The 22,718-nt window shown below is 44.4% G+C and overlaps 2 protein-coding genes across 4 annotated transcripts in view; both read right to left on the bottom strand.

Moving 5' to 3' along the window:
- Nucleotides 1-14,446, bottom strand: part of gak (cyclin G associated kinase) — a 31,494-nt gene extending 17,048 nt beyond the window's left edge. Inside the window, exons 1-11 of the mRNA XM_060907768.1 lie at nucleotides 14,142-14,446; nucleotides 7,228-7,289; nucleotides 7,004-7,063; nucleotides 6,810-6,924; nucleotides 6,567-6,709; nucleotides 6,017-6,142; nucleotides 5,509-5,598; nucleotides 4,631-4,766; nucleotides 4,400-4,512; nucleotides 2,776-2,851; nucleotides 2,425-2,548 (exon numbers count right to left, since the gene is read on the bottom strand). Of these exons, the coding sequence (XP_060763751.1) occupies nucleotides 2,425-2,548; nucleotides 2,776-2,851; nucleotides 4,400-4,512; nucleotides 4,631-4,766; nucleotides 5,509-5,598; nucleotides 6,017-6,142; nucleotides 6,567-6,709; nucleotides 6,810-6,924; nucleotides 7,004-7,063; nucleotides 7,228-7,289; nucleotides 14,142-14,280 (1,184 nt within the window). The 5' untranslated portion in view covers nucleotides 14,281-14,446. The remainder of the gene's footprint in view (nucleotides 1-2,424; nucleotides 2,549-2,775; nucleotides 2,852-4,399; nucleotides 4,513-4,630; nucleotides 4,767-5,508; nucleotides 5,599-6,016; nucleotides 6,143-6,566; nucleotides 6,710-6,809; nucleotides 6,925-7,003; nucleotides 7,064-7,227; nucleotides 7,290-14,141) is intronic.
- A 1,801-nt stretch (nucleotides 14,447-16,247) lies between these two features.
- The window catches only part of sh2b3 (SH2B adaptor protein 3), a 68,354-nt gene continuing 61,883 nt past the window's right edge, over nucleotides 16,248-22,718 (bottom strand). For all 3 annotated transcript variants that reach the window (XM_060907769.1, XM_060907771.1, XM_060907770.1), the window contains exon 8: nucleotides 16,248-22,718. This exon is cut by the window's right edge and continues 103 nt beyond it. In XM_060907769.1, coding sequence (XP_060763752.1) covers nucleotides 22,490-22,718 — 229 coding nt within the window. In that variant the 3' untranslated portion in view covers nucleotides 16,248-22,489.

Below are 22,718 nucleotides of genomic sequence, written 5' to 3'. Positions count from 1 at the left end.
CCTAAGACAGTTGAGCAACTAGAATCCTACATTAGACAAGAATGGGTTAACATTCCTATCCCTAAACTTGAGCAACTTGTCTCCTCAGTCCCCAGACGTTTACAGACTGTTGTAAAGAGAAAAGGGGATGTCTCACAGTGGGAAACATGGCCTTGTCCCAACTTTTTTGAGATGTGTTGTTGTCATGAAATTTAAAATCACCTAATTTTTCTCTTTAAATGATACATTTTCTCAGTTTAAACATTTGATATGTCATCTATGTTCTATTCTGAATACAATATAGAATTTTGAAACTTCCACATCATTGCATTCCGTTTTTATTTACAATTTGTACTTTGTCCCAACTTTTTTTGGAATCAGGGTTGTACATCACAAATATAACGTGCACACTCAAGGCAGCAGTTCACATTCATACAGAGGGGGAAGTGTATAATAATTAAATCATAATTACTCTGATTAAATAGATAAAAACAGAAACACTACATCTCCCACACACACAGCACAGAGATGGCTAATAGTTACCTGGAGCTGCACGTGGTGGGCGGAGTTACATGACCACAACATTCAGAAACAGAATGAACAGAAATAATGAACAAAATAATTACAACTCAAACAAAAACAAACAGAACTGAACATGAGAACCGTGTTCCACTGTGGGAGAACCTTAAGGCTTAAATCACTCCAGAACACAACCGCTCCAGGTGCGTTCTGCAACCTTCTCACTTTGAGCATACTATGAGAAAAACATCTTACAAACGTGCAGCGTTCTAGAACCTCTAAACTCCAGCGTTTAAAACCACGGCGAGTATTCTAGAGCACCAGCTTTCTAGAGCCAGGCATGGCAAGTGCTCGAGCGCTCTGCAACTCCAGATCTCTCGCATTCCATCACGTGTAGTGTTCTAGCAAGTACTTCAGACGTGTGCCGTTCTAAACTGCGGCATTCCAGAGCCATGCTGAGCGTTCTAAAATTTCAGACGTTACAATCATGATGAACGTTCTAAAACTCCAGGCCTGTTGAACAGTATTTCTCCAGTCAGAAGTCCAGTATTCTAGAATCTAGTAAGTATTCTGGACCTTAAGGATCACAGATTCATGCTGAACATTATAGAACATCAGGACTACTGCATTCTAGAACCATGCAGAACTTCAGGACTGGAGAATCGTGTCAGGTATTCCAGAACTCCAAGCTTATGTAAAGCAAATCAGTCAATCATAGTGTTCTAGAACTCCTGCATTCTAGAATCTTTGAGGTTTCTAGATATTCAGAGGTCCTGCTTTCTAAAACGTTTGTGCGCATTCTAGAACTCAAGAGTCTCAGCAGCCTAGAGTCGTACTGAGTGATCTCAAACCTCAGAACAGTAGACTTGAACTGTTGTTCTGACAGCTGAAACACAACAGCAACTCAGAGCAAAGTTTCAGCTCTCACACACACACACACACACAGTGGGGGGAGCAATACTCATCAGGATAATGGAGCGGAGGTGATTTAGGCGCTGTTTACACATACCCGGGTATTTTTAAAAAACACATTTTCTAAACTCCGTTTTCCAAAATAACTTCGTGCACACAGCTGCGTTTTTTTTTTTTTAAATTACCTTTATATTGATCCGCATAAATACGCTGTCAAGAGCTGTTAAACTACGCCAAGACTGTCGGTGGCAGTGTTAGAAGAATGACAATTCCACACAAGCCAATCAGAAGCCTCATCGAAAACCGCCGACGCTGGCGGTGGTACGGTCGGGCTCTTTTGGTCACCAGAAGCCCTGCAATTGCTGCCCTCCGAGCGCTAATGCGTCTCTGCTGGTCAATGAGCTTTATGAGCTTTGCGAATATAGCTCTTAATAACAGAAATGCTGCTACTCTGAGTGTTTCCATGCTTGTCATATGTACAATGGTCGCTCTTTTGTGGCGCGAAGATTGCCTAAAACTCCGTTTTGGTCTCTTTACACACAAACACAAAACGGAGTTTTCAAAAAATCTCCACTTTTGCCGGGGTTTTTAGAAAATATCGTTTTCAGAGGAAAAAACTCAGTTTGTGTATAAACGAAAGGCACAAACGAAGGCAAAGGTCTGCATTTTTAAAAATACCCGGGAACGTGTAAACGGCGCCTTAGATGGGAGGTATTTAAAATTAACAGATGTAAATGACGCGTGTGCGCGCGCGCAAGAGAAACAAGTTAAATGGATTAAAAGTTTTTACACAAGTCCCACAGTGTGGTTAATGATGAAAGAAGCCCTCACTTCCTCATTGCGTGCACGCGCGTGTGTGTAAAGTGCAGATGTAAGCACATGCAGGCACAGGGCAGTCTGTTTAAAATTCAACTTTCACCATCATGCTGTCCAAGTGATCTAAGGTGTCCCTGGGTTGCGCGTGCGTGTGTGTGTGTGTGTGTGTGTGTGTCTCTCTCTCTCTCTCTCTCTCACCTGGCCACAGACTGTATAACTTTGGAGGATGTGTCTTTGATGTTGGTGAGGAAGCGTTCTGTTCCTCCTTTGAGGATGTCCAGGAAGCCCCCCATCCCCTGCTCAGGGTCAGCACCATACACACCTGTGCACACATGCACACAAAATAGAGATTGAGGGTTGTACAGATATAAATCACAGCAGCACATTTACATCACTGCACTGAGCAGTGCGTCACACTGTGGAACTGTTCTGAGATTTTACAACAACAGAGCAGGTTCTGTTTCAGCACCAACACACTGCTGCTGCTCGACTGAGTGCACACACACACACACACACAAAAACAAACACGCGGATGGACATGCTGCTCACCTGCGGGCTGTGTGTTGTTGGTGTGTGTGAGCAGTGGTGCAGCGTTGCTGCCGAATCCTCCGTTCTGTTCCAGCAGCTGCAGAGGGACATAACCGTTACTGAAGCGCCTCACACACTCGTACACACTCAGCACACTCATCGAGACTCCACACACACACACACTCGCCTGAGACTGACTGGCTGTGTGTGTGAGAGAGAGAGAGAGAGAGAGAGAGAGAGAGAGACACTCACGAAATGATGTGCTGACTACAATTCATCTCTCTCTCTCTCTCTCCCCCCTCAATGTCTGATATTTAAGTGAATTTAGTTTTATCAGCAGAAAACGAAGAGAGAACAAAAGTATCAGTGTTCATCATAACCACATAAGCAACAGGATGGATGGAGTTAGCAAAAAGAGAAAAGTAACAGTACACTATTTGTCTCTTGCTCTCTCTCTCTCTCTCTCTCTCACCATCTGTCTTTAATCCAGAGATAATACCCGTACTTAACCCAAAATCCGATCAACCTAAAACTACACACAGCTGAGAGAGAGAGAGAGAGAGAGAGAGAGAGAGAGAGAGAGAGAGAGACTGAAAAGCTCCTCTGATGTGCGTTTGTGTCTAAATGAGGGGTTTGTTTCCCCAATAAAGCCTCATTTAAGACACACCAGCTCCATCTTACTCCTCCACTTCTCCCACAATCCATCACTCTCTCAATCTACACCTCCATCAGGAGCAGAGAGAGAGAACAGACAAAGAAAGAAGGGGAGATACAACAGTGCTGATGGAAAGAAAAAAAAGGAAAAATAAAGCAGGAGGGAAAGAAAAACAGAATACAAGAAATTTAGGAACAAAGAAAAAGCAAGAAATAAAGGAATAATTTTAAAATGTACAGATAAAAGAAAAAAGGAAATATAAAGCAGTGGCTTGTATGGTGTCCCCCCCTCCCACCATGCATGGTGGTGTAGTGGTGTCGCCTCACAGCAAGAAGGTCCTGGGTTCGAGCCCCGTGGCCGGCGAGGGCCTTTCTGTGCGGAGTTTGCATGTTCTCCCCGTGTCCGCGTGGGTTTCCTCCGGGTGCTCCGGTTTCCCCCACAGTCCAAAGACATGCAGGTTAGGTTAACTGGTGACTCTAAATTGAGCGTAGGTGTGAATGTGAGTGTGAATGGTTGTCTGTGTCTATGTGTCAGCCCTGTGATGACCTGGCGACTTGTCCAGGGTGAACCCCGCCTTTCGCCCGTAGTCAGCTGGGATAGGCTCCAGCTTGCCTGTGACCCTGTAGAACAGGATAAAGCGGCTAGAGATAATGAGATGAGATGAGACACAGTTGCCTTTAGGAGCCCAAGACCCGGAACACAGATCATTACACACAATTTATCAAACTTTCAGAACAGGAACCAAACAAACTCCTCATCTAAATCTGGGCAAAACACTCAGTGCATCACAAAATATACAAAAACATCATATATACACGCTTTTAAATTAGCACACCTTCACCTTCTGCAAGTTTCTCCTTCGATTTTACTGATTACACGAGTCCTGGATAAAGTTGGAGGCAATATATACATTCCCCCCCCCCGCCACATTTCAAAACCTCGAGAAAGAAAAGAAACCCTGTGGATTTATTCTTCATGTGTCACCGTTACCTCAGTAATGGGGGATTTAGGGTTGATGTTACGGGCAGCTGCAATTTCCTGAAGCTGATTGACCAGCTCAGTGATGGACAAGCGCTCCTCAGGGTTCACCTTCAGCATGGAGTCTACACACACACACACACACACACACACACACACACACACACACACACACACACAGAGATTACAGTCTATACAGACTACACAACACTGACACAGACAGAAAGACAGACAGACACTGACGGATGAGCTGGTGGAAGACGGCGTAGCGGCTCTCGTTCTCTGGAATGCTGTATTTGCCGTTAACGATGCTGAGCTTCGCGCCATCCTCAAACGGGTGCTGTTTAAAACACAGCAGGTACAGGATACAGCCCAGAGCCTGGGGGAGGGGCACAGGTTTTATTACACAAACTTTTTATATTTTATATATTTTTTATATAAAAAATATAGAGAGAAACCGTGGGCCTGGGGGGAGAGACTGGTCTACAGTGGAAGAACTGTGGTACTCTTGGTAAGAGTGCCGCTGGGGAGAGGATTGTGGACTGATCGGTTACTATGGTGTTGGGGGTGGGGACTGTGATCTAATTACAGTGATGCTGGGGGTTGGAACCGCACGGTGATCGGTAATAGTGGGGTTGAGACCAATACTGAACTTTTTAGCCTAAGAGAAAGTGTGATCACTCTAAGAACACCATTCTACTGAGAAACATGGTGGTGGTAGCAGCATCATGTGGGGAAACTGGTCAGGACTAAGGACAAGATAAATGAAACCAAATACAGGACAATCTTAACCCCCCCCCCCTTGTTTTTATCTGTCAAAAATTTATAACAAGATAGCAAACCCTAAGCATACTGTTAAAGCTCCACTGGAGTGGTTCACACCCGAGCAGGAGGAGACTGGGGGAGGGGGGCGATTTTGACCTCAACATTCAGATACACTGTTTAAACAAAAGGTTCCTGTTTAAGTCCATTTCAGTTCCACTACAAACCGAGAGAAAGTAAATGGGGGGGTTTAAAACATATACAGCACACAATTTAAACTTTTCACTAAAAACTCACACCAGTTACTGGAATCACACTACACTGTTCCTAAGACGACAGCTCACACACACTAATCTCACCCATATGTCCTGTTTCTCATTGATGGGGAAGTTGGAATAGAGGTCAATCATCTCCGGAGTCCTGTACGCTGGCGTCGTGTTTCTGGTGATCTGGACACACACACACACACACACATAAGCAAGCAGATGCCTGGTGTGTTGTCATAGTTTCTGTTTACTAATAAACAGTGATTAGTGCAAGTGTACTGCACTAATGTAATTACACTGAACTCTGGTCAGGAAGTGTAACGGGGCAGGATCACTCAGAACTAAACAACACGATAATAAACTCTGTCTCACACACACACAGAGAGGAATGATAAAGCTGATGTAGTTCAATTGTGTCCAGTCTTATATACTCATTACACTCACACAAAACAGCAGATAGAAGTCTGTGCTGCCACTTTTTTTTTTAATAAAGAACGGTGATTTTGCTGAACTGTGGCGTCTCCATGAGCAGGTGATAAGAGGACAATAAAAACAAACATGAGCTGCAGCAATAACACACCATGAGAGAGGTGAGAGTTACCTCGTCCTCCACCATGGACCTCTTGTGTGCGCTCCAGCTGTAGTCGGGGTAGTGTGTGACAGTGGTGGCGCTGCCAAAGTCACACAGCTTTATCGTCCCCTGCTGGCTGATCAGCAGATTCTCAATCTGACACACACACACACACACACACACACACACACAGGAAAAAAGCTTCGTCAGATTAATTACACACGATATACAAATATATTACAGGTTTGTCTTCTGCTCAGGGGCGGCACTTCAATTTCAACTAGCCAATCACAAGCTGCACATGTGATATCACCACTAATCTCTATTTTCACCTCATTTCTCCATCAGACTTCAGAACAAATTTTTTTTAAATTGGAACTTAAAAGTATGTAAATAATTTACATGAAAAACATCTATAGAACAAACAAATATACATCCACAGTGTAAATCTTAAGTTTTAAAATTAGTAAAAAAAAAAATACAGAGAATAAATCAATAAAATAAAGACTGAAATATTGTTGGGATTTATAAATGTTAAAACGACATGGTTTAAAATGAGTTAAAAGGAGTGGAGCCTCACCTTCAGGTCCCGGTGGATGATTGGTGGTTTCTGTTTGTGCATGTGCTGAACGGCACGACACGACTGGTAGAAGATCTTCAGCACCGTGTCACATGACATGGGTCCCTTCAGCTCCACCTTCTTCACAAAGTCTACTAGCTGACCTACAGGAAGTGGAAACAGGAAGTGGGTGCTACAAGCTTGATGGGCAATGCATTGTGTATATGTGTATGTGTGTGTGTGTGTGTGTGTGTGTGTACATACCCTTGCAGAGCTCAGTGAGGATGAGGAACTCGGCCTGGCCCGTGTCAGACTCCTCTTTACTGATGGACGCTGCAGAGCAGAACTGAACCACGTTGGGGTGACCAGATAGCTTTTTCTACACACACACACACACACCATAATTTATATAAAATTATATAGTGTGTGTGCTATTCAGGAGAAGGATGAAAGTTTACCATGAAGCAGACTTCCTGGATGATGGCCTTGTTCTTCTCTTCCTCATTGGACAAAAGTCTCTGAATACACACACACACACACACACACACACAAGTAAATCTCTAAACCTCTGTGTATTATGAGATCAGTGTGTTTGTGTGCGCATGTGTGTGAGTAAATAATAATTAGTGTAGTCATTATGTGGTTCTAAAAAAGGTATTAACTGTGTGAAACACACCCGTACCTTGAGAGCATAGTCTCTGCTGTTACCCAGGTCCTGAGCTTCATACACAAATGCATAGCCGCCTGCGCATGCACACACAGGAAAGACATCATTAATACCGAGTGTATTAAATGCACACAATTTACTGTAAACACACAGTCATCTACACAGACAGACAGCCGTATATACAGATACATGCATTAGAGAGACAGACAGGAAGAGAGAAAGTAAAACAGGTATATACAACCCCGATTCCAAAAAAGTTGGGACAAAGTACAAATTGTAAATAAAAATGGAATGCAATAATTTACAAATCTCAAAAACTGATATTGTATTCACAATAGAACATAGACAACATATCAAATGTCGAAAGTGAGACATTTTGAAATTTCATGCCAAATATTGGCTCATTTGAAATTTCATGACAGCAACACATCTCAAAAAAGTTGGGACAGGGGCAATAAGAGGCTGGAAAAGTTAAAGGTACAAAAAAGGAACTGCTGGAGGACCAAATTGCAACTCATTAGGTCAATAGAGATCTTGCAGTCACGTGACCGGAAAGTACACAACCACCATCGTGTCGGTCAAAAACACCGCTGAATACTGCTGCACTCTTGTACAGAATGGATCAATTTCAACCGACGGACTACACGGCTCATTTTTCTAATGAACAGATAACTAGATACATGTCTAAAATAAACGATCTACAGATTTGTGACCCTTATGGCTTTCCGGATGGAGTTTTCACGACCGGATTTTGAACTGCCAGCGGAATACCCGGACGTGTATGATTACCTCATTAACTTTCCCTCGCTGTTCAGTGGTGAAGCACTGCGTGCTTATAAATCTCTGGACAGTTATCTTTACAGAAATTCAGGATTTGTCAGCGACTCAGATGTGGCATCTTGTAAACAAGAAAATGATCCTCACTGGATGGGTAAGTCACTTAAGTATTGAGTATAGCACTGACCAGCCGATTATAGAATAGAATAAGGTAATTCCAAATCGTCCGTCTTGTTTACATGGATCTGGCGTTGGAGAGGTAGAGGCTTGGCAGTGGAGATTTGAGTGGCTGTTTTCTGAGCTTAGTCAACAGGCCGGCTCTGCTTACAGCCTCGCTTTTGCTTCGGCTCCCGGCGCCGCCTCCTTCGCTTTGCTTCCGATAACAATCCACGGAGACCCCGCTGGTCTCGCAATCTGGTCTCGTCCGGAATGTTTTTTTTTTTTCCTCGTCCGGAATGTTGTGCATGCGATGGAAATCGCTACAAACCGTCATTTTCTGCTGGAAACCAATGTCCAGTAAGTCCATACGGTTGTAGTGGATATTGAAGTCCGGTACAGACGAACAACACGCAAAAATACACACAAAAAACATAAAAACCGTGCACAGGTAGGTAGAGCTTGTAGCCACAGCCGTTGTAGTAGAATTGTATATAGTAGGGTTTTCCAGAAGAAAAGGTAGAAGTAAAAGCAGAAGTAGAACCAGAAGTAGAAGGCGGAATATGGCGTTTGACCGACACGATGGCGTCTGTCACAATCTGGATCGGCTGTGACGTCACATGCAAGATCTCTATAGGCAATAGGTCATTAACATGACTGGGTATAAAAAGAGCATCTTGGAGTGGCAGCGGCTCTCAGAAGTAAAGATGGGAAGAGGATCACCAATCCCCCTAATTCTGCGCCGACAAATAGTGGAGCAATATCAGAAAGGAGTTCGACAGTGTAAAATTGCAAAGAGTTTGAACATATCATCATCTACAGTGCATAATATCATCAAAAGATTCAGAGAATCTGGAAGAATCTCTGTGCGTAAGGGTCAAGGCCGGAAAACCATACCAGGTGCCCGTGATCTTCGGGCCCTTAGACGGCACTGCATCACATACAGGCATGCTTCTGTATTGGAAATCACAAAATGGGCTCAGGAATATTTCCAGAGAACATTATCTGTGAACACAATTCACCGTGCCATCCGCTGTTGCCAGCTAAAACTCTATAGTTCAAAGAAGAAGCCGTATCTAAACATGATCCAGAAGCGCAGACGTCTTCTCTGGGCCAAGGACGAATCAAACGTGACGAATCAAAATGTGAAGTTCTTTATGGAAATCAGGGACGCCGTGTCATTTGGACTAAAGAGGAGAAGGACGACCCAAGTTGTTATCAGCGCTCAGTTCAGAAGCCTGCATCTCTGATGGTATGGGGTTGCATTAGTGCGTGCGGCATGGGCAGCTTACACATCTGGAAAGACACCATCAATGCTGAAAGGTATATCCAGGTTCTAGAGCAACATATGCTCCCATCCAGACGACGTCTCTTTCAGGGAAGACCTTGCATTTTCCAACATGACAATGCCAAACCACATACTGCATCAATTACAGCATCATGGCTGCGTAGAAGAAGGGTCCGGGTACTGAACTGGCCAGCCTGCAGTCCAGATCTTTCACCCATAGAAAACATTTGGCGCATCATAAAACGGAAGATACGACAAAAAAGACCCAAGACAGTTGAGCAACTCGAATCCTACATTAGACAAGAATGGGTTAACATTCCTATCCCTAAACTTGAGCAACTTGTCTCCTCAGTCCCCAGACGTTTACAGACTGTTGTAAAGAGAAAAGGGGATGTCTCACAGTGGTAAACATGGCCTTGTCCCAACTTTTTTGAGATGTGTTGATGTCATGAAATTTAAAATCACCTAATTTTTCTCTTTAAATGATACATTTTCTCAGTTTAAACATTTGATATGTCATCTATGTTCTATTCTGAATAAAATATGGAATTTTGAAACTTCCACATCATTGCATTCCGTTTTTATTTACAATTTGTACTTTGTCCCAACTTTTTTGGAATCGGGGTTGTAGATAAGACAAGAGACAAGCAGAGATGAGCAAAACTGATGGATAAGACAGGATAAATAAATGAACAGAGAGAGAAAAATATCCAGGATAACCAACACAGTATAAACAAACAGATCGTTAATCCGCATAAATAAAAATATTTTCTCTCAAAACACTACCAGTCCAAAAAAGTCATTCATACTAATGTACAAATGTGTCCAAACTTTTGACTGATTTTATTTATATATAAAACATGCGTCGGGCGGCACGGTGGTGTAGTGGTTTGCACTGTCGCCTCACAGCAAGAAGGTCCGGGTTTGAGCCCCGTGGCCGGCGAGGGCCTTTCTGTGTGGAGTTTGCATGTTCTCCCCGTGTCCGCGTGGGTTTCCTCCGGGTGCTCCGGTTTCCCCCACAGTCCAAAGACATGCAGGTTAGGTTAACTGGTGACTCTAAATTGACCGTAGGTGTGAACGTGAGTGTGAATGGTTGTCTGTGTCTATGTGTCAGCCCTGTGATGACCTGGCGACTTGTCCAGGGTGTACCCCGCCTTTCGCCCGTAGTCAGCTGGGATAGGCTCCAGCTTGCCTGCGACCCTGTACAGGATAAGCAGTTATGGGTAATGGACAGATGGGGGTGTGTATGCAAAATTAATGGCACCCCATGAACCCTTTGACCTTCATGTAACCTCATTATGGGGTACCAATACTTTTGAAACCCACACACAAATTGCATTAGCTTAAAAACTTGATGTTAAACTACATTTAAAATGAAACTTTGCTCCAAATCTCACTGCACACACCCAGTTTAGAGAAGGGTGCCTGTGTGTGATTTTTATCGTACATTTTATCAGGGTGTTAAACAATGACGCACTAAACACACATTTTACAGCCGTCTTCACACACCAACCTGCTGCAAACCTGAGGACAATAAGACACGCGCGCGCACGGCTAACCAGGCTGTAACCATGGCAACAAGTAAATGAATAGCTGAATCAAGAGTCCCTAAAGTTTCTTGTTACAGGTCAAACACACACACACACACACACCAAAGCTGCCTTATACACAACCACAAAGAAGAAGTGTGTGTGTGTGTGTGTGTGTGTGTGTGTGTACACTACGTGACAAACTGTTCTCTGTTCATGAACCCACTCATAGTTGCATTAACAGAACACAACAGGAAGCTCACACACAGCAAGAACACTTCATACACACACGATGGACAAAGTCTGTAGTATAAAAATAAATACAGACTGGTGGACAGAGACGGATTGAGCATAGAGAGACAGACAGACCGAGAGGTCAAGTGGAGGGAAACTGGTGTAGAAATGGAGGAGTACAGAGAGACAGGCAGACTGACAGAGCCATGAGCAGAGAGAGAGACAGGCAGACTGACAGAGCCATGAGCAGAGAGAGAGACAGGCAGACTGACAGAGCCATGAGCAGAGAGAGAGACAGGCAGACTGACAGAGCCATGAGCAGAGAGAGAGACAGGCAGACTGACAGAGCCATGAGCAGAGAGAGAGACAGGCAGACTGACAGAGCCATGAGCAGAGAGAGAGACAGGCAGACTGACAGAGCCATGAGCAGAGAGAGAGACAGGCTGACTGACAGAGCCATGAGCAAAGAGATAGACAGAGCCATGAGCAAAGAGATAGACAGAGCCATGAGCAAAGAGATAGACAGAGCCATGAGCAGAGACATAGACAGGCAGACTGACAGAGCCATGAGCAGGCAGAGAGATAGACAGGCAGACTGACAGAGCCATGAGCAGGCAGAGAGATAGACAGGCAGACTGACAGAGCCATGAGCAGAGAGATAGACAGGCAGACTGACAGAGCCATGAGCAGGCAGAGAGACAGGCAGACTGACAGAGCCATGAGCAGGCAGAGAGACAGGCAGACTGACAGAGCCATGAGCAGGCAGAGAGACAGGCAGACTGACAGAGCCATGAGCAGGCAGAGAGACAGGCAGACTGACAGAGCCATGAGCAGGCAGAGAGACAGGCAGACTGACAGAGCCATGAGCAGGCAGAGAGACAGGCAGACTGACAGAGCCATGAGCAGGCAGAGAGACGGGCAGACTGACAGAGCCATGAGCAGGCAGAGAGACGGGCAGACTGACAGAGCCATGAGCAGAGAGAGAGACGGGCAGACTGACAGAGCCATGAGCAGGCAGAGAGACAGGCAGACTGACAGAGCCATGAGCAGAGAGAGAGACAGGCAGACTGACAGAGCCATGAGCAGGCAGAGAGACAGGCAGACTGACAGAGCCATGAGCAGAGAGAGAGACGGGCAGACTGACAGAGCCATGAGCAGGCAGAGAGACGGGCAGACTGACAGAGCCATGAGCAGAGAGAGAGACAGGCAGACTGACAGAGCCATGAGCAGGCAGAGAGACGGGCAGACTGACAGAGCCATGAGCAGAGAGAGAGACGGGCAGACTGACAGAGCCATGAGCAGGCAGAGAGACGGGCAGACTGACAGAGCCATGAGCAGAGAGAGAGACAGGCAGACTGACAGAGCCATGAGCAGGCAGAGAGACAGGCAGACTGACAGAGCCATGAGCAGAGAGAGAGACGGGCAGACTGACAGAGCCATGAGCAGGCAGAGAGACAGGCAGACTGACAGAGCCATGAGCAGAGAGAGAGACGGGCAGACTGACAGAGCCATGAGCAGGCAGAGAGACGGGCAGACTGACAGAGCCATGAGCAGAGAGAGAGACGGGCAGACTGACAGAGCCATGAGCAGGCAGAGAGACGGGCAGACTGACAGAGCCATGAGCAGAGAGAGAGACAGGCAGACTGACAGAGCCATGAGCAGGCAGAGAGACAGGCAGACTGACAGAGCCATGAGCAGGCAGAGAGACAGGCAGACTGACAGAGCCATGAGCAGGCAGAGAGACAGGCAGACTGACAGAGCCATGAGCAGGCAGAGAGACAGGCAGACTGACAGAGCCATGAGCAGGCAGAGAGACAGGCAGACTGACAGAGCCATGAGCAGGCAGAGAGACGGGCAGACTGACAGAGCCATGAGCAGGCAGAGAGACGGGCAGACTGACAGAGCCATGAGCAGAGAGAGAGACGGGCAGACTGACAGAGCCATGAGCAGAGAGAGAGACGGGCAGACTGACAGAGCCATGAGCAGAGAGAGAGACGGGCAGACTGACAGAGCCATGAGCAGGCAGAGAGACAGGCAGACTGACAGAGCCATGAGCAGGCAGAGAGACAGGCAGACTGACAGAGCCATGAGCAGGCAGAGAGACGGGCAGACTGACAGAGCCATGAGCAGGCAGAGAGACAGGCAGACTGACAGAGCCATGAGCAGAGAGAGAGACAGGCAGACTGACAGAGCCATGAGCAGGCAGAGAGACAGGCAGACTGACAGAGCCATGAGCAAAGAGATAGATAGACAGACAGACAGACAGACAGACAGACAGAGCCATGAGCAAAGAGATAGACAGACAGGCAGACAGAGCCATGAGCAGAGAGATAGACAGACAGGTGGACAAAGCCATTAGCAGAGAGACTGAGCAGACAGACAGACAGACAGACAGCGGTTTCGGTTTGAAGATAACCATACAACTGTCAGATCTCGCGCATGCGCATTGACAAACTGATACTGACGCCATTTCCTGTGGTTTTATCAGGACAAATAAACACACAGATCAGGACTTAAAACACTTAATTACACTCCCAATGCGCGGAAATCTCTAGAGAAATTAAAGCTTCCTCATTAATGCCGGAGTGGGGAAACGTAAACACCGAGCCGTTCTACATCATTAGCGCGCGCCGCGGCCAGGTGGATCAGGTGACTCATCATCCGCGTCATCACGCGAGCCCTGTTAGCCAGAGCGGCTAACACCAGTTAGCAAAGCCGAGCCGCACAATCTCCACCGCACACTCCGCAAAACGACTGCGGGTTTAGTGAGGGGCTCGGCGGGGCCGGGGCAGGGAAGAGATGCGAAACGTGTCGGTTTGGAGCAGCTAGAACCGGCTAAACCCCACACAGCTAGCATTAGCACTAGCATTAGCATTGCTGAGTGTTCAGCAGGTTAAACTCCACCAGCACAGCGACACACAGAGCGGAAGCCCGGCTCTCCTCACCCTCAGCGATGACCCTCCTGATGCGGAGTTTGGTGTCTCCGAGCTCCACCACCTGACCCACGAAGTCGTGCTGATCCCGACTGGCGGCGGCGGAACCGGTACCGGCCAGAAAGCCCAGCGCCGACTGGAACAGGGACATGGTGTTCCGGTACTGTGTAAAAAAAAAAAAACACCCCACCGTGACACAGCCTCGCTCTTCCCTTCCTCTGAAAAATTAACCCCAGAATCTCTCTTTTTAATTGAAAGCCGGAGTTCCTTCACGACTCGGCCATTTTAAACACCGAGTCCCAGCCAACGGCGCTCATTTCCGTATTTTGCGTGACGTCATGACGCCAAAACCTAAATAGCTGACGTCACACGTCACTATTCTGGTTTGAAGGAATGATATTTCTATTAATAAGTAAAATACAGTTCATCAATAATTAATGTCGGCTTATTTAATTAATTACTAAAGGTAAAGGCTCAGGTATGCGTTCAAAAGATTAACTTTCATTTCATTAAAAAATAAAGAATTGAAGACAGTGGCTGGAGTTTAATGTGGTTGGTTACATGGAGAGTCACAGAACATCCTGGGTTTAATTCACTGATATAATCCAACCATTCAGTCAGGATCAGAACCAGAACTGAGTTTATTGCCAAGTACATTCTCACATACAAGGAATCTGCTTTGGTAGTTGAACAGTTAAGAAAAAAGAATTGAAAAAAAAGACAAAAACAGTTATATAAATAGAATAAAAAAATAAGAAGAATCTAAAATATACAAATTTGAAAAGTGGACATATTTAAGGTGTGTGTGGGGGGGGGGTTGTTTTGAAGTCCAAGCTGTACAGTGTACAACATGTACAATATGAGCATGAAATGTGCAAAATCACAGTTCAGAGAAGAAGCGCATTAGTGTTACAGATTGGAAGTGTGAGTTTAGAATTAGTGGGGTCTCAGGCTTTATTGATGATGAAGCTGCAGTGGGGAAAAAGCTGTCCCTATGGCATGAGGTTTTGGTTCTAATGGACCGCAACCTCCTACCAGAGAGAAGCGATTTAAAAAGTTTGTGTCCAGGGTGTGAGAGGGGTCGTCCACAATCCTTTCTGCTCTCCTCAGGGTCCTGGACTCATACAGGTCCTACAGAGACAGCAGGCTGCAGCCGATCGTCCTCCAAGCAGAGCGAATGATGCACTACAGTCTGCTCTCGTCCCTGGCAGTGGCAGCAGCGTACCAGACGGTGATGGAGGAGGTGAGGATGGGCTCAGTGATGGTGGTGAAAAAGTGCACCATCATGGTCTTTGGCAGATCGATTCAAACTTCAACTGCCACAGGAAGAACAGCAAGTACATTCAAGTCTTAACCGTGATCATGTTTATTTATTAAGGCTATTAAAGATCTGTGCTGAGTTTCCCAAAAGTACTGTAGCACAAAGATCATCATTAAATGGTACAGTGAGCAGCACAATGAACACTCTCTCTCCCATTTAAGATGCTCTTAGCGTTAAGAGGCTTTTGGGAAACCTACCACTGTTTGTTTTTAATTTTCTCCCGAAAGAGCCTAAAACACTAAACACCAGATTTCCTGCTTCTATCAAACTGAATTAAATTGAACCTTAGGTTTTTTATGACTAATCGGTTAGGAAGTAAGTAAATACTAAGCATAAGAAATATAACAGTAGTAGTGGATAATTAACGACCTCCATCATCATCATCCCTGCTGAGGACCAACATTTTACACAATTATTACATTTAGGTACAGAAATATAAACCTATGTAGATTTCAGTGATTTTGTGTGTGTGTGTGTTCATCAGGTTTATCTGTTTGGAGAGTGAATAAATTTGTATACAACAGTTTACATTAGGTCTGATTAATTTACTAATCACAACACCAATAATAATAATAATAATAAGACTCAGCTCTAATTTCTAACACACGTAACTGGTCTTACACTGAAGCTACGATGCTAACGTAGCTAACAAACGTTTGCCTAAATGTGTGCCGTCACTCAGAGACTCTGGTGAACGTTGTTTTGTTTCAACTCAAATCCTTTGGTCCTGCAGTTTTCACACACGCGTCTCAGAAGCTGATTCACCATCCATAAAACCAAAGCACAGGACTCAGGTGTGTGAAAAAAGATTTTAACATTCATTTTATTTTTATTTTCTTTTAAAAAGAGAGAGAGAGAAGGTGGCATATACAGTGGATATAAGTTCATATGCAGATGGTTATATGGAGAGTAAAAGGAAATCCTTATAAAATCCTAGAAGCGGTTTACTGTGTGTGAGGAAGAAGCCTGTGGGTTTACAGTGCTCAGAAACATCAACAGTACAGTAGAGGAACAGGAGACAGTCCAGAGACTCACTCGCTCACCCACACGCGGGTCTCCGTGCATCGTTACGCTCAAATCTACATGGAACAATTCTGAAAATCAGTCTCATAAACCCAAACATTTTTAGGAAATCACAGAATTCCAAGAATTCCCGCTAACACACAGACAGCGCTCTCTGAAGGGGTTATGAAAATAGATAAAAGGTGACAGTCACGGTTGTGCACAAGACGGCAATCTTAACATGGAATAAAAAAGGCCGTGCGTTAAATCCACAGACTGTAGCGTCTGTTGGACGTTTACAGACGTCTCCAGTCAGTCAGCGCTCGCTCACGGCTCACTCAGCGCTCGGGTTATCGGAAGTAAAACCCTGACACGAACGCCAGTCCCATCCCCTGGTGCATTATTTACATCTCTGAACACGAGGACCCTTTTCCATCAATTTGTTTATGAGGGATCATCTTCAAGAGAAATGGAGAGAATTTCCAAATAAACACTGCTTTAAAAGCATAAGGCTGCTTTCACACTTGGTGTTTTTAAGAAACCTCGCTGGTGGTGTGAAATCATCCTGAGGATGGTGTTGGGGCGGAATGGGGCACAGTGAATATGTGCACGGTGAACACTACAGATGGGTTAAAAGGTTTAAAGCTAATCCAGGGAGCTACATTCATCAGCTGATCATTAAGAAATATCATACGATCCAAATGAACACAGGGTTGAGGTTCTGTAGGAAACAGGAAACGCAGGCCAGAACATCACCAGCATAGAGTACGGGTCAGTCGATGTGGTCATCTGTCAATTCGCAAACGAGCGAAGGACTGGATTCGACGTAGACTAGGACGATTTCAGATCACGGAGTCGTTTGCAGAAATCTCGATGAGCCCTATAGTTCTGTTCATCAAACCAGACCGTTAGGAAAGTTTGAGAAACGACGGCGGGCAGACAGCAGCATCACACAACGACAAGCAGGAGAACACCAAACACCTTCCTGAGTCGGAGCTGGTGAAGGAAGAGAATGAATCAAAATGGTCCCTGAGGACTGGAATAAATCGGACCGGACTAGACTGGAGCGGTCTGGCCTGGAGGATACGAGGAATGTTCTGGAATATTAACGAAGACCGAATAAACAGCCTGTCTGTACTGGGATGTGAAAGTGTGTCTGTTGCAAAAAATTACATCTTAGCAAGTGAAAATATCTTGAAAATAGTCGGATCAATCTAACATTTCCTATTAGAAGAATACAAGACACCAACTCTGAGATTATTAAACCTAGTTCTAGATTGCAACCAACTTAGTCGAAGATGTCTTATCAAGTAAAAATATCTGTCCATGCAGCAAGATCATTTCACTAGTATTAAGTAATTTTCTCCTCAAATTCAGTTTTCAATTTTTTGCAGTGTAAATCTAACAACTCAATGGTTTGTACATTAAACAATTAAACAGTGTTTATTTTTTCTTTTTACAAACATTCAGGATTATAAACAGCGAAGCAGCATGACGATTTTAACCCAAACTGATAAAAGTCCTCTGTGTTGGAGCTGACGAGACGGAATCCCGCCCAAGCAGACAGTCAGTCCACCATGCAGTGTGAGGTAGTGAATCATGGCCGTGTCCGCTCACACTCAGTACACACTAATTGCTCTGCTGTATAAAAGGCGACGTGTGAACGTATACTGTCGTGACAGGGGTGATTACGCTAATGAGCATCACGCTAGGGGTACGTGTGGGCTCAATTTTCCAAAAGCATCGCATTGAACATTGTGAGAACAACGACACCACTGCACACGAGGAGCTTCAGTGTGTTCTTCTGGAAAAGCGAAGCCACACCGAGGTGAAATAAGCACACTGAGAAGCACAGAAGATCCGAGATACCGTTGCTTTCCTTTTGCTGAGCTGATTAGCAAGAACCATTGTGGTGTGTGAGGGGGATTTTATGCTTAGCAGATAAACGTCTGGCCTTTTTGGCACGTCTCTCTCACAGAAAGAAGGGAAAGTGGACTAAAGTGACGAACAGTTGATGCAAACTGTTCTGATGCAAACTGACTGATGCGAAAGTTGCAACTTGGCATGACCAACACCAAGTCGTTTCTGATTAGCATCTACACGTTCACGATGGAGATTATCAGACGCCACTTTGTCGAGTTTGGGATAGGACACTCAGTGGCGAGGACGGGTTAGCAAAACATTAGTGCCTTGCTAAAAAAAAATAAAATATTGAAATATTTTTAAAAAACAGTACTACATTCAGTCAGTTGATTTCCAAATAATTGCACAAATAAAGTTTCTTTTGTTTGACACATAAAGGGCCAGTTCGCTAAAATGCTAACGTGTCTAGTAAGGATTGTATAAGCCAGAGCTTAGCAAGATCGCGTCTGATTTCTGATCTCTTTATTTCTAGATGTGATTTTTTTTTTTTAAAATTTCATGTGCTTATGATCTCGTTAGCTTGCTGAACTGCTACAAGTGACACGCGACTGTTTGGTCAGAGATCAGCCTTTGCTAATCGACACAGAGCCATGGAACGACTAGTAACACGAATAGATGCGGTTGTAAATAGTAGCTTAGCTAACAGCTCTTTGTTCTATTGTGTGTGTGTGTGTGTGTATATGAGTGGAAAGCAACAGTGGTTGGTTTGAAATAAAAACAGCTAAAACACCTAAATGGCCGATTTTTAATAAAGGTAGAATTATTGCCTTATTTTTTATATTTTTGAGAGAAACTGAAACATCTTTGGTTTAATTTTGGTGGAACTTGTTAAGGCACGTGTGATATCCACACTGTGGAGACATTTTGGCATTTTATACAAAATATTCCATCGATGGTTACTGTATTTCTCAGACTCAGTTGTTTCTTGGCAGATTGATTTAATTTCCACTAAAAATCTGTACACTGCCCCCTGCTGGTGGAGTCAAGTTCAGGTTTTCAGAGTTCAGCACTGGATCGTTTCTCAAGCTAAATTAACTAATGTGTACTGTTGGACTTTATGCCAACACTCACATAACTGCTGGAGGAGCACACCAAATGTAAAAAAACAAATAAATGCACAAATTATGAACAAATTAAAACATATGCAGATGATTTTAGTCTGTAAGTTATGGAACTTGCTGGTGGAGAAAAGCTGTTTTATAATCCACCGGACACTAAAGCTGGAAATATACTTCATTTTTACTACACACACACACACACACACACACGAGCTGCTATTGTTCATGCAATCATCTGCATATGTTATGTGTAACCAGAGAATTAAAAGCTACATCCACTAGGGGGCAGAGTAGCACTGAAACAACATGAATATATTCCTTAACTTTTTGCATGCCAACAACCAGCATGGCAACATCTGATGAGGCGATCTTGTTCATTTTGCGAAGACGTGTAAACAGCAGGAACATCGTCAACATCCATCCATCCATTATCTGTCACCGCTTATCCTGTCCTACAGAGTCGCGGGCAAGCTGGAGCCTATCCATGTTAAATCAATCTCGTCTTGAAGACGGAGAATATGTTTCTTGTCCAGGTTTAACACACACGTCATGTTTTTGTACGAATTGTTGCACATGATAATCTAACATCCCTGTTTGAAATCTAGAAAATACAGAGTACTGGTGTAAGAATCACTGATTCCCTGACTGGGGAAATTCAGGCACTTCTGAGACTTCTTATTGCTGAAGTATTGCTGCGGTCAGTCCAACTGTCTCACAGTGATGTCTCTTATTGATTAAACATCTGCGATAAAACCCTCGCCTCCACACAGAGCTACAATGAGACGGGTGACAGTTACACTACCGTTCAAAAGTTTGGGGTCACTTTGAAATGTCCTTATTTTTGAAAGAAAAGCACTGTTCTTTTCACTTTAAACTAATCAGAAATCCACTCTATACATTGCTAATGTGGTAAATGACTATTCTAGCTGCAAATGTGTGGTTTTTGGTGCAATATCTCCATAGGTGTATAGAGGCCCATTTCCAGCAACTCTCACTCCAGTGTTCTAATGGTACAATGTGTTTGCTCATTGCCTCAGAAGGCTAATGGAGGATTAGAAAACCCTTGTACAATCATGTTAGCACAGCTGAAAACAGTTGAGCTCTTTAGAGAAGCTATAAAACTGACCTTCCTTTGAGCAGATTGAGTTTCTGGAGCATCACATTTGTGGGGTCGATTAAATGCTCAAAATGGCCAGAAAAATGTCTTGACTAGATTTTCTATTCATTTTACAACTTATGGTGGGAAATAAAAGTGTGACTTTTCATGGAAAACACAAAATTGTCTGGGTGACCCCAAACTTTTGAACGGTAGTGTACATTTACGCCACACGCGGATCAGGAATTTATTTCTGTGAGAACCGAGCGTCCATCGTTCCCCTCAGGAAGAGCAACCACAGCAAAGACACACAGCTACTGCATCAATATTCCTGAACAAACAGTGAAAACCTAAAAAAAATCTTCATTATCTTTGAGTGATCATTTTTATTTAAGCTAAAAAACATATGATCTTTTTATAGACTTGACTTCAGGAACCAACAGAAGCTGTGCTTCCTGAGGTAAATGTTCTTCTTGCAGGAACTCTAAGTTAGCTCACTGTAAACAAGCCCTGAGACTGAGAATTAGCTAGCTTTGTTAGCACTGCTAATCTAGTCTATGCTAGCTCAGAGCATGAAAATTAGCCCTATTATATCACCCTGAGTTTATTAGTTCACTCATACTGATGAGTAATTCAAATTTTAATTCACTTTATGATCTAACCAGGCCAACTTTGTTCTGGCAGCAGTGTTTTTTTAGCATGCTAGTCTGCCACAAACACGATGTGCATGCTTTGCTAGCTATAAGTGTTTATGACAAATTACATACAAACTATTTCTTTAAAAAAAAGAAAAAAAACTTCTTTACAGCATTTCTAGCTTTCATAACTAGTCTATAAAAATGTTAGTTAGCCTGGAAGTCACGCTGTGCTAGCGCAAACATTGAGGATTAGACTATTATAAAAATTATTTCCACTGGTACTATTTGACTGATTGTACCAAAATACACATCAAGCAAATTTTCTTAAACAATAGCAGCCAACACAGTTAGCCATAAAAATGAGTGCAAAATTAGCAAAAGTGTCAGCTAGCATAACCTACAGGTGTGTGCTTGCTAACAGCCTGAGGATTAGCTGAATTTATTTCTCTGTAGCTGCTCACATTCTTCTTAAAATGACGTGTTTTTGCTTCAGAACTGATTTTTAAACCTCTATATAGTTTGAATTGGTCTGATTTAGACAGGCGAGCTCATTTGTAGCCTCATCTGATGCCTCTGTGTTGGTTGCTCGTCCCGAGAGAAAGCTGAGAACACAGGAAGTGCTCAAACAATTTCTTCAAATGGGGGGAAATGATTAAAAAACAAATCGGAGACATCTAGAATTCAGCCTGAGTTCATCAGGTTCTAGAAGAAATGCACACACGCTTCCGATCTGGATGAATATAAACTAATGGCGTCCCAGTAGGGCTGCACTCACAGAGATCACACGCCCATTTTTCTTCACTTTGTGCTGTGCCAAAAGGAGCCAAATGAACAAGCATGTATCACAGAGAATGTTCTGGAAACTTCCCAACACACACACACACACACACACACACGACACTGTTTTCCTAAAGGCCATGTAACACTGAATAGTGAAACAAATCTGAAAAGTACATTCAAAGTGGACATGATTTTCAGGCGTCTCTGTGGAGTGTGAGGTGTGTGTCCACTCTGTCCACGCTGACACACACACATACACACACACTTGAGCGAAGTGTGCATTGTGTCATGAGTTTGTGTCACTTCACCTCTGAGTGACTCGTCAGACGTATCCCCACTCCGAAGGACCCTGGGAGTGCATCCTGCACATTTACTCATCTTCCCCTTGCTAGTCCACAGGAAGTCCAGAGGAAGTGCATTCCGAGGTTTGGGATGCTGCCCAAGTTCCTCTTCATCATTTTCACCTGCTTGCGCCACAACAGTCAGACTTCTCTGGCGCCCCCTGCTGGATGTCTATCTCGAAAGCTGTCTGTCTCTCTCGTTCAGAAGAACATGTACTGGTTGTCGATGGCTCTCTTGTGCCCCCTGTTTAGCGGCTCCAGCTCATATTCCGAGTCCCGGGTGTGCAGGAGTGGAGGGAGTGGGTTTGGGTGCCGGAGGAGAGTCCTGCGGCCCACCGACTCACTGCGCCGGATGTGGGTGGAGTCAGAGGTGGGTCCCGGAGTGTTGTGTGAAGGGAAGGTGGGGCCAGATGAAGCTCCAAGGAGCGGG

Source organism: Neoarius graeffei, chromosome 24, assembly GCF_027579695.1.
Source record: "Neoarius graeffei isolate fNeoGra1 chromosome 24, fNeoGra1.pri, whole genome shotgun sequence".
NCBI classification, from domain to species: Eukaryota; Metazoa; Chordata; class Actinopteri; order Siluriformes; family Ariidae; genus Neoarius; species Neoarius graeffei.
Note: the sequence above shows the minus strand (reverse complement) of the source record. Positions and strands in the feature narration are given on the sequence as shown.